This window comes from Chlorocebus sabaeus, chromosome 22, assembly GCF_047675955.1.
Source record: "Chlorocebus sabaeus isolate Y175 chromosome 22, mChlSab1.0.hap1, whole genome shotgun sequence".
Lineage (NCBI taxonomy): Eukaryota > Metazoa > Chordata > Mammalia > Primates > Cercopithecidae > Chlorocebus > Chlorocebus sabaeus.
Genome location: NC_132925.1, coordinates 28,818,638 through 28,831,400, shown reverse-complemented (window position 1 = coordinate 28,831,400; position 12,763 = coordinate 28,818,638). Strand labels below are relative to the sequence as shown.

The following is a 12,763-nucleotide window of genomic DNA, read 5'->3' as shown; positions in this document are numbered from 1 at the left end:
GCTGTTGTTGCTTTACTTTTGGCCTCCAGAAAATCTGCCCTTTATAAAACCATCAGATCTCATGAGAGTTACTCACTATCACAAGAACAGCACAGGAAAAACCCACCCCCATGATTCAGTTACCTCCCACTAGGTCCCCCCTGTTACGGGATTATGGGATTATGGAATTATGGGATTATGGGATTATGGGAGCTACAATTCAAGATGAGATTTGGGTGGGGACACAGCCAAACCATATCAGCAGGACTTTGACCTTTTCCCCGTAATACTTCCTGGCCCACACTAGAAACCCAATGTTAGTGAATAAATTACTGAGTGAAGGGGAGGGCCTGGAACATAATGTTAACTGCGGATGAGTGCAAACAGAAGGGGTCTTTGAAGTTGGCCGAAAGGTATTTACTGGTCTTATAGCCCTTATGGCTCCTTCATAATAAGTGCTTGAAGTAGGCGTGGAGGGGTAAAGGAGTAGAAGTAAAGAAATCAGATAAAGTGATATTACCCAGTTTTTAAGTTTCCTTAACAGCAATGAAATTAAGTAGGTGTTGCACAGCTGCCTGTGGTGTGTTCTTTTTTTCATCTGACTTATTTATGATTTATTTATCTTCTTAAGTAGATACTTTACAAAATTGAGCATGCAGTATTATGTTGATCCATTGCATCCCTTGGAGAACTGACAAATCCCACCCTGCTCATTGTTAACATACTTTTAATTAAGGTGTCTTAAACTCTATGTTAGGACTTAACTATAATCTCACTTACTTTGTGTGAGGTGTTGTCTATTTCATGATATAGGTAAAAATCTCAGGCAAGAGGTTTCCTCCAGCTTCAGAATATGAGACACAGTTAAGCCTAAGTGACTGAAGAACATTTCTATAAGGAAACCAATTAATGTAAATGAAAGACCTTTGTAAGTAAGATCAAATATACAAGCAATGTAATTGAAAAAACAGCTGTGTGTTTTCTTGTCTCATCTTGAAAAAATTCAGATTCTCAACTATATTGTAACAGAAGGTAGCATCCTATAAAATCAGATTTACACAATGTTATTTCAAAGAAAATACTGTAGGCTTTAAATCATTTATCCAAAAATCTTTTAAACATTAGAATAAAGATAATACAACAAAGGAAAAGAAAAGAAATTTTTCATGTTATAGAGATGGCAGAGCTTTGTACAAGTAACATTTTTGGGGTAAGAGGGCATATCTGATCCTAGAAAAAACAGCCCTTCAGAGCTCAAAGCAGAGAACTAAACAATAGAATACAAACATAATTAATTTCATGAGGCTGTGTTAATAACACCAACAACAAAATTTCTTTTCTGGGAGTGCTGTCATTTTTGTTAACCTTGGATACTTTCATCTTGTCTGATTTTATCATAAAAGAAAGTTACCAAGAAAATTAACACGTTTTGATATAATCATCTTGGATTATAACAAAGTGCTTATAATGAAACGCATTAAGTAGTTCTTCTCATAAGCCTATCTTGTGGTTCCTATTAGCTATTGTTGATAATAGTCTATGCTGCTGCTTATAAACTGGTCCGAAAAATCTTTAGTCCAAAGTTGGAGACACTTAATATCATGTAGATTTTCCTTATATATCAGCGCGTCAGAAAAAAACTTTAAATTTTATGTTGATCAGAAGTAAATAAAGCATAGACTTTAAGGTCACTTTCAAGATGGTTTGCAAAATGAATCTTTAAAAAATATGCGTTTTGATTACTTCCTGGGGCAGTCACTTATTTACAGTTTAAGTACAAAAATTTTTTGAAATAGACAAAAGTAGCTTATAAGTAGTCTTATTTCTTTCCCCCTTATCCATAAGGCTTTTCTTGCTCTTGATTTAGGTGAAATGGAAAATGGCAATGATAGACAGCTGCACAGTTATTGTGTTGCTAGGCTACGTGTGTGCCCATTTAACCTGCTTCCTGAGAGAGCACAGTTTCCAGAATGCTATGTAAAAATACTCCTTTGTTTCCTGGGAGGGGGGGAAAAAAGCGAGTTGACATCCTCTCTAGACCACATTTGTTTAGCAGGTTGGAGGGGGCATGAAAGATGAAAGATATATCTACAATGAGCAAACTTGAAAAAAACTGACAGCTCCCTGCAGATGGGGACGTGGTTGTGTGTGTATCAGTGTGTGTTTAGGGGTCTTCAGAACAAGGAGCAGACAGGAGCTTTTGCCTTCTGCTTGCTTTCTTTCTTTCATAACTGCCTGTTCCTCTACCTTCTCACAGATTTACAAAATACATAGAGGGAGCATTCTGGTTGTCTTTTCCCGAAGGCATAAACAGACACATTCTCTCTCTCTTTCTCTGTCTCTCATCTAGGGTATATTCCCAAAGTGTAAGTCAGCTTTATGTGAGCCTTGTAAAATGGATCTTAACAGAATTCCCAAAGTGATCATAGACCTGGCTTATGAATGGTGCACTCCACCCCTCAAATGTCCCCTATCCACTCCCACCCTCTCAGCCTCCCAATCGCACACGAACACATATCCATCCTCTCTCTCCAGGTGCCAGTAACCCTCTTGGCTCCAGCAATCAACACACTAAGGCTCTACAGCTCCTTTCAGGCAACTTGCCTGGGATTCTGTCAGAAGATGAGATACCCCATCCCCCAGTATTCCAGGTCAACTCCCCATCTCCATCTCCTTATCTATTACACTTTGAAACTACAGGCCCCAGCCCCAAACTCTCCAAAGTTTTCATTGCACAGATGCTGAACTCCTACTCTGTCTGCTTTGCAGCAACCAGAGGTACCCTAAGCTTCTTCAAAACAATAGAGGCTCAATGGTTGTTTCTGGTGAATCAAATACTTGACCCATTTGTTGTAGACATTATTACCTCCATGTGTAATATCAATTTTTAAATACCTGCACAAATATTAGTAGAAATACAAAAATCCCTTTAAAGAAATCAAATGAGTAAACATGACTATGATAATGCAATCATCCTTGAGATTTATGCCATTATTGTTTTGTACATGTACCATTTGTTCCCTTTATAACAAGTGCATTGCTGCTAACATTATGATCTCTTTTCTGCTGGGGACACTGCTTTTCAAGGTCTTTTATCAGGTTTATAATATGTCCTATGTTTCTGTACAGTTTTAAATAAAGAGCTTATTTTTCAGGTTTCAGATAAAAGCAACACTGATGCTTCACTGAAACAAGAAAAAAAGGAAATTCCTCTGATAAACCAAGGTAAAAAAAATCAGCTCACGTATATATATATTAGCTATAATGTTTGAGACGTTTTCAATATGGCTTGACAGCCTAATATATAGATCAGAAGTTTGTCAGCAACTTGGATTTTAAAAAATTAAGTTTGTTGTTCTAGAAGTGACAGGAGTAGAGAGAGGGTGAGCTGCCAACATTGTGTGTTTTGGCAGAGCAGAGAGACACTTTCTGACTGAGGACAGCGTCCCCAGCACTGCCACGCTGCCTGAAATTTCCATAGACTTACGCCACTCTCTGTCTTGAATTCTCATTCTAATGTTGATTAGGATGGAAATCAAGTCAATACTTTTCAAAATCTGTTTTGAAAATTATGATGATGACAGTTCCCGTGTTTTCATCTTTTAGTAACTTTTTGCTTTTCATGATTCTTCTGAGGTCCCTAAAAGTAGTTCAATAAACACGTTTATTAAATAGTTTCTTCATGTCCAGGCGATGTAATGTGTCTCAGGTAAAAGACTTGAACTTATTTAAGGCATGAAGTTGCCATCTTATAATATTCAATCCAGTAATAATTTCCTGGATAGAGAAGCTGAAAACAAACTGGATTCAAAATGTTTTATTTTCTTAGTGTTCATTGTTATTACTGTAATTCTTTTATTATGCATTCTAATATTATTACGCCATTATCTTTTTATTTTGATATTATACCATGGGACCCAAGAAGCACATCCATTATTTTCATTGTCTTTGTCTTATTTTGAAATAACTTTCAAAGATCTTAGTCTCAGCTCATTTGTTTTCATCATTCCTAATCCTTTTTTTTATCAATCCATGTCATGGTTTTATGTTCTCTTTTGGTGGCATGTTTTTCCTTCCTTCATACTTTGTTGCTTAGGTAACCTAATCAGCTATTCATTCACAACTTTATGTTTGAGCCCATTAGTGAGGTCCCTAAGAAATCACACTTTTTCTTTTTCATCTTAATTACAATAATTTGCAATTCCACCATCAGGATTTCTTTTGTAAGGGTGTCTTAATTTTAAAGCCAATCTTTTATAGACAGTTCAAACTACTACTGTGCCTTCAAGTATGGTTCTGTTGGATTTCCAAATTGTACTAGAAAAATTGCTAATGTAATTTTATCCTAAAATTAGTATTTAATTTTAAATACTCTTCCTAGGTTTGGCAGGAACAAATTGTGAAATGTTTTCAAATGACTGTTATTTTGAATTAGTTAGCTGTTGGGTTAAAAATTTTCACTTTGCATTGCAAGTCAGTGAGTAAAACCAATGGTGCCTGCAGCATGGGTGGAAAATATCTGTCCATTCATTCTTTTTCCTTAAAAGGGTCAGGCAGATCCTCAGCCATTTACCCACCATCTAGAACTTTGCTTGTTGATGTCCTCTGCTACTTAGCCTTCAATAACCCTAAACTTGTTGGTAAAGGTTTACTTAGTGGAACAAGATATCTAGACAGTTACAATAAAGACTTCTACATGGAAGACGGACACATTGACTCATTGCTTATACTGTCCCCAAGACACTCTTAGAACAATCCAAGTGGATCATAGAATTTCTGCTTTGCCGTGAACTGGAAATAAATCACCAAACTCTGTGAACCTATAATTCTGAGGTCCTCTGAATGAGGAGACTAACTAAATGACTCTAGGTCTCTTCCCGCTTTAAAGTTCACCTTCCTACTGGCGACACATTTTGTATTAGGATCTGTCAGAATGTCTTTGAACCTGAACCCCAAATAGGAGAGAGTGGGATGGTAGGGGGAAGATGGTTGTCTTGGTAGAGGCTGGCGAAAGCAGGGAATCAAAAGTTCTGATCAGTACTCCAGGCTCTGGTAAAAAATGTCAATTTAAAAATTATCAAAAAAGAGTTACAGAGTCTGTTGGATAACTGTCTATACTACATAAACTTTATTTTGAAACATTATAAACTACCTTAAGAACATATTATAAATCTCCTCACAATTGGTACAGTTTTATAAATGGATGTTTGAATACAAATCCATATTATACAGAGGTAGGTAATGAACCGCTAACATTTCTTTTGGTTCAGTTTATTGTGTGATCATCCAAATGCGATTGTTTGTCTATGTTCTTTTGAAGAAAAACAGGAGCTGTGCAATGATGTTCTAGCAATGAAAAGAAGCTCTTCATTACCTAGCTGGAAAAGGTGAGTGTACTACAATTATACAAATTCCAAGTGAGTGCAATTATACTGCTGAAAAGTAATTATCAATGTTTAAATACAAGAAGAAAGAAAATAATAGCAACAAAAGCAATCAAGAATGGAACCAAATTTTACAACAGAGATATGAAAGAATTAGCAATACACCTTTCCCCCAAACCTTTTCATTTCTTTCGTGAAGAGTTGGAAATAATGAAATGGAGCTGGCTTAACTTCCTACCCACAGCAAGTAACCAATTCAAATTACTTTAATGTAGTCAAAGAACTGAAAATGTCACACATATATAAGGTATGATTATGAAATCATTAACTGATTTTTTTCCCCTGTGGTTCATTATCTTATTGTCATACATACATGTAATTATAATCATTGCATGCTAGAATTTTCTTGACATAAGAATTTTATCACTTTTAAAATGAAATCAGCTGAATGTTTTAGATATCCAATAGAATTAAAAGAATGTTTTCAAAGAAGCAAACCCTTATCCTCTGTTACAAACCTAAGCTGCTTTCCAGGCGTTCAGACCCAGTTTCTCTGAATCCAAATCCTGTGCTCTTTGCATAGGAGCACATTGAATTAAGAGCAAGAAAAAACGGAGAGGGGCTTTTATTTCCCTGCACTTGCTGACAGGGTAGTGAGTCAATCCAGCACTCATACCTCATCACCTTACTCTTCTACTCCAAAGCCTTTTCAGCCCCCACTACTTTTAAGGTAAGTTACAAACTCCTTAGCATGGCACAAATCCTCTTCTCTACTGCCTCTACTTTTAGCCCCCACTTTGCTTCCCAAAGGTTCTAAATTACTAGTAGTTCTGTTTTATCACATCTCATCCCTTTGTCTGTACCACTTCCTTTACTTGAATGCCTCAGCAACTCATATGCCAGTGTGTTACCCTTTCATTTAAGTCTTAGTTCAAGTTTTCCCTTCTTTAGGGTCTTCTTGACTCTCCTCAGCAAACTCAGGTATTCACAGAGGCACGGTTGCAATGTTGAGATTGTATTGTAATTCGTTCAGTAGTTATTTGTTAAATTCTGTGTTCTGACATGCAGTGGTGAGCAGTGATCACAGTCAAATGAAGTTATCTGTTTGAATCTCTGTCTTCCCATTGCATACAGGCTCCTAAAGGACAGAGGCCTTCTTGTCTTCTTCATAATTCTAAGCTTTTGAAAGATCTTCTCTGACAACTCCATCTAAAGTAGCCCATCCCATTTCTGATAAGCCACACTTTTATCATCCTGTTTTATTTTTTTCAAAAAGTATGTTACTATTTTAAAGTATCCCCTTTACCACCTATTTCTTTTTACCATTTTTTAATTGTAGCTTGCTTATTTTCTCTATTTTTCACTAGATGCCAATGCACTCCTTGAGAGTAGGGACTGTCTTGCTATTATCCCTGTGTCTCTAATATCCAGAATGACACTGACTCATATTTGGCACTCAGTAATATTTGTTGATTAAATAAGTGACATAATTTTTTTCCCCAGTGCTGTTGCCAGGCCTTCTCATGGCTGATACTTTGACTTAGAATTGTTTATGAAAATTTGCTTTACAATTTAAAATTCATCCAAAAACAAACTAAAACACTTTGTGTGTATGTGAGTGTGTATATGCATGTATATATTATTTCATGCAATACTTTTTGGTCTTTATGAGATTGTTGGTTTTTTTGTAATCACTGTTGACTTGTAAACACAATATGAATGTTAGAAACAATCCACAAAAAACAATCTTTTTTTGCAATAAGAAAAGTCAAAATCAGTATATTCCTTTATGTGAATTTCAAGAGGCAGCAAAAATAATCCATGGAGATAGAAATCAGAATGGTGATTGCCAGAGTGAGAATGGGGTGAGGATTGACTGGAAAGGGGCTTTAACGACTTCTTGGGTGAAATGTCCCATAACTTGATCTGGGTGATTTTTTTTTTTTTTTTTTAGACTTTAACTTCTAAAGTACATGTGCACAACGTGCAGGTTTGTTACATAGGTATACATGTGCCATGCTGGTTTGCTGCACCCGTTAACTCGTCATTTATATTAGGTATTTCTCCTAATGCTATCCCTCCCCTGCCTCCCAATCCCACTACAGGCCCCGGTGTGTGATGTTCCCCACCCTGTGTACATGTGTTCTCATTGTTCACTTCCCACCTATGAGTGAGAACATGCGGTGTTTGGTTTTCTGTCCTTGTGACAGTTTGTTCAGAATGATGGTTTCCAGCTTCATCCATGTCCCTGCAAAGAACATGAACTCATCTTTTTTTATGGCTGCATAGTATTCCATGGTATCTATGTGCCACATTTTCTTAATCCAGTCTATCATTGATGGACATTTGGGTTGGTTCCAAGTTTCTGGTATTGTGAATAGTGACGTGATAAGCATACGTGTACATGTATCTTTATAGTAGCATGATTTATAATCCTTTGGGTATGTACCCAATAATGGGATTGCTGGGTCAAATGGTATTTTTAGTTCTAGATCCTTGAGGTATCGCCGCACTGTCTTCCACAATGGTTGAACTAGTTTACAGTCCCACCAACAGTGTAAAAGTGTTCCTATTTCTCCACATCCTCTCCAGCACCTGTTGTTTCCTGACTTTTTAATGGTCGCCATTCTAACTGGTGTGAGATGGTATCTCATTGTGGTTTTGATTTGCATTTCTCTGAGGACCTGTGATGATGAGCATCTTTTCACATGTCTGTTGGCTGCATAAATGTCTTCTTTTAAGAAGTGTCTGTTCATATCCTTTGCCCACTTTTTGATGGGTTGTTTTTTTCTTGTACATTTGTTTAAGTTCTTTGTAGATGCTGGATATTAGTCCTTTGTCAGATGGATAGATTGCAAAAATTTTCTCCCATTCTATAGGTTGCCTGTTCGCTCTGATGGTAGTTTCTTTTGCTGTGCAGAAGCTCTTTAGTTTAATTAGATCCCATTTGTCAATTTTGGCTTTTGTTGCCATTGCTTTTGGAGTTTTAGTCATGAAGTCCTTGCCCATGCCTATGTCCTGAATGGTATTGCCTAGGTTTTCTTCTAGGGAAAAATAATCTTAATGGAAGAAACTTATCAAATGCGTTATGAATGATGGTGATGATAAAGATGATCATAACAACAATAATAGGTATTATTTACTGAACACTTACACTAAACATTGAGCTACATTCTTTGTATATCCTCAGTATAACTCTATGAAGTAGGCCCTATTATTATTCAACAGAACAAGAAACAGAGGTTTAGAGAGGAATCTCCTGTGCTCTAGTATAGTACTTTTTACCCTTCAACCTCAATGCCAACATGAATGAGTCTTTAACATCCCTAAAATGGTTAAAGAAAAAGACTTCTTTAATAAAATGTCAGCATACAGGAGGTTATAACTAATGAGCATTCAGACGTTGTGTAAGTATTCTTTAACAGGCAATTAAGCATTAGTTTATATAATGTTCTTAATCTCAAAAAAATCAGCTGAAGTTAGACAGTATAATTAATGCCAAAGAGCTGTTGACAGTAGAAGCACATTCCATTTGATATAAACTGTTATCCAATTTTAAAAGATCCTCATCTTATAAACATGTAAAAGTCTCTGGAGCTGTGATCTTAATTTATGGACATCAGCATGAAAGGATTACAAAAAAAAATCTTTTTATTACTTGACAAACAAAACCCGTCATGATCTGACCCCTACTTGCCCTCCCCAGCTTCATTTCCCATGTTGTACTGCCCCCAGACTCTTGTACTTTTTGTTCCCTATGATACTGAAAGCTTTCGTCTCATCAACAAACTGCACATCCTTACCGTGAGTTATTTTTCATGCTGCAGCCATGTATCTTTTTAAAACCTGCATCAGATCACCTCGTTCCCATGCCTGAAAACTTCCAATGGTAGTGCCCACTCTGCTTAAAGGAAACTCTAGTTCCCTCCCCATGCCCACGATGCCCTGTGATCCCAACACTGACCTCGCTCATCTCATCTCTTTCCATTTGCTTCCTGTTCACTCCACCCCAGTAGCTCTGAACATTCTTCTTCCTCTTCCAGGTCATGACTAAGTATTTCTCTCAACTGACTTGGTTCTTTTTTTGTTTGATTTCTGTGCTTTTCTCTCAGGCTAAAATAAACTTTAGTTTAAAAGTCTCTTGCATTCGTGGTTAAGTGATTTTTTTCTGTATTGTAACCACATTGCAGGTTCACTTGCCCGCTGCTTACAGTCTAATTAACAAAAGCTAGGTCTGGTGTAAAGAAAGTTACTTTTTATTCCAAAGCTAGCTTAGGGGAAGAAGTACAGGCTTACTGCCTTCAGGGTACCACTTCACCTTTGGAGCAGAAAGTGGACACTTTTAAAGGGGGCCTATCATGAATGGCACCTCAGGGGAGGAGGTGAGCAGGTGGGTGGGTCCCCATGCTAGCTTGGTGCCTTATCTACTGGGCAGTAGAGTTAGCATTTCATGGGCAGAAATAGGTTTTAAAGGTGCCTGGAAACTTTCTAGGTGGGGGAGAGTTTCGTAGTGGGATTTTGGATTGTAAATCAACTGTTATCTCTGGAGGCAGTCTCCTGGTGGCTGGAAGTTCCACCCAGCTTCTAAGCATACAGTTAGATGAACTTGCCCTCTAGGAAGTTTCTAGTGAAGGGGAGGTAAAAGGTTTTAATTGCATTTCTAAAGGACTATGTAGGAAGTGGGGAATGGGGAAATGGAGAAAAGAGAAAATAAGAAATAATAAAAAATAATAGTAACTCATTTTCTTTTTCTTAGAAAAATGGGGCTACTTGGTTACAGTATGTTTTAATTTGTTGCTTTTTAAGTATATCCATTGTAGATTTCTGCTGTATGGTTACCATGAGGCTTACAAAAAATATTCTGTAGTAGTTTAACAGGTTTCAAAAGTCTCTTTCAGCAAATGAGAGACAAGTGGTATATGACTACTGTTAAAAATAAATTATTACGAATTCTACTTAGTTGTTACTACCTAAAAACTTTGAAAAAAATATGTGACTGGAATAAATATAAATTCTTCTAATTGAGAATTTGTTTCATGTAACTACAGTGGTGGCAGTTTTTAGCATTACACATATGTTTTTGTTCTCATTTGTTGTATATGAACATTTCACTCTTTTTTGTATATTAATGTTTCTGAAATTGTTAATACCTAACATGATTTCTACTTTGAAATGATAAACCTCAGGTTGCTTAATGTGCCGATGGAAGATGTGAATCTAAGTTCTGGACGCAAAGACAGAATTTGTGTGAGTGGCAGTGATAAAGTTGCTTCTTTGCCAGCGTCGTCTCAAAGCACACCTGTCAAGGAAACAGTGAGAAAACTGAAGTCTAAATTAAGGTAAAGATGTTTACTCACAATATTTCCACGTGCTTTGTTTCACTTTCTAAGGAGTGACAACTCCTGTTGTTTTCCCTACTGAGTTTTAATGATACTGAATAAATTCAATGGCATGACATTATGACTTTTCTCCTAACTATGCTGATTTAGATTTGCTATGGGTTAAATGTCCCTTATAATAGAACTGGTAACTGCCTGTTGTTACATAGTTTGGCAGTATGGTAGACATTAGTCTTCTCTTGAATGTAATAAATAATTTTTACTGAATTTTCTTTCTTTTTTCCCCAACAAAGACTCTTATGACATTATATGGCCTTTTAAAAAAATCTGGGGTTTTTTGTTTGTTTGTTTTAGTTTTGGATACTGAACTTATTGAGGGAAATTGAGTTTTGCTTGTTTTGTTCTGTGTAGAATGTTAACATTTGTGGGCATGTTATTTGAGGAATTTAAATGTCTGGGTCTCATTTCGCAAAGGATGGAGACAAGGAGAGGGAAAAGTTCATGATTCAGGGTTTTTTCAAATAGAGACTGATAATAGATGGGGGCCTTAAAATCAAGTCAAAGAAGTCTGTATACCAAAGCATGCTCTAAAATAGGTGCCATGTGGGAGGGTGGGAGGTGGGGCCAGTAGCACCACTAAATCAGTGTACCTTATTGGTGTTGTTGGGATCCACACACTTTTGTTGGCTTTTAAAGGTCTTGTGTGGGGTAAGAGGCTCTGGGCAAGGGAAAACAAACACATGCCCTAGCTGGAATAGTATTTTTCCTTAGGATAGCTGCTTGATTTTTTCATCAGTGATTGACATAATCTTCTTGAAGATGAGAGTTCTCAAACAGTAGAAGCAGTTAGGAAGAAAGAGAAAGATGGAGGAGAACACTTACATAGGAACTGTAGCCTCTACTAAGGCTCAGGCTGTGGTCCCGTTTGTGAGAGGAGACTGCTAACCTCAGTAGACTTGAACCCAGTTCTACAGATGCCATGGGCTTGGTGAAAGTCTCTGTAGCAGCATCCAGGGCTGCAGGGCTATGATTATGACATGGGCATGAAGGCCCCACCTGCTGTCTCATGCCTAACAACAGTCCTGCCCCAGAAGGGAGGAAGCACTCTTAGTTACATGTGCATGGACCCACCTTGGACTTTGTAGAGGGACCTATTTTCACTACTGACACTAGGGATCCAGAGACAAGTTGTTGATGGAGCAATGAAGACAGACTGCTACATTCCAGAACACCAAGTTCTGACCACCAAATATCCCATTCTGTCTGGTTGGCAGTCTTCCACTAGCCTGGAAATGGGACAAAAGCAGGCCAGACCTCAGCATGGTTCAGGCATTATAAGGTTGAAAAAGGCCACTTATCCGATGATCTAGATAGATGTCAGTATTATACTGCTGTAGCTTACACTATAATCCCTAAATAATGGGATTCTCTAACTAGTTTCCTACCCTCTGCCTGTATTTTTCTAGAAGTAGTATTTAAGGTCCTCAACTTTGAAGGTGGGTTGCTATAAATTTGAATTCTGATGTGTTACTGGTCCTAAAACTCAGGCCTATTGGTTGGTCACTAAAGCATAGTAGTATACAGTAAGTTATATATGCGTGTGCCTGTATATATTTGAATAAATGTGAATATCATTAAAAATGTATGGATATGACTACATATCCAATTATTTGGACATTTCTACAAGTGAACCAGGCCTTCTTAATAATAGTAATTGTCACACCAGGCACCATGGCTCATGCCTGTTATGCCAGTACTTTGGGAGGCCAAGGTGGGAGGATTGCTTGAAAGAAGGAGTTCGAGACCAGCCTGGGCAACGTAGCAAGACCCTGTCTCCATAAAAATAATAATAACAATAGCTAAACAATAATAGTTATAAGGTTTGAACCTGTATATTTCAGGCCTCCACCCACTTTTTATAAATTAATTTCTATTCTCACAAATTCATGAAATTGGTGTTATTTTTAAATATTGTGTATGGATGAGGAGACTGAAGCTTAGAGGAACTAACACATTACAAGTCTCATGGACAATACATAAACACGAAGGATGGGGCTGGGG

At 37.2% G+C, this 12,763-nt stretch overlaps 1 protein-coding gene across 1 annotated transcript in view; it reads left to right on the top strand.

The window, feature by feature from the left end:
- Nucleotides 1-12,763, top strand: part of MORC1 (MORC family CW-type zinc finger 1) — a 166,717-nt gene that overhangs the window by 129,084 nt on the left and 24,870 nt on the right. Inside the window, exons 22-24 of the mRNA XM_038002617.2 lie at nucleotides 3,135-3,204; nucleotides 5,300-5,366; nucleotides 10,550-10,702. Coding sequence (XP_037858545.2) covers nucleotides 3,135-3,204; nucleotides 5,300-5,366; nucleotides 10,550-10,702 — 290 coding nt within the window. The remainder of the gene's footprint in view (nucleotides 1-3,134; nucleotides 3,205-5,299; nucleotides 5,367-10,549; nucleotides 10,703-12,763) is intronic.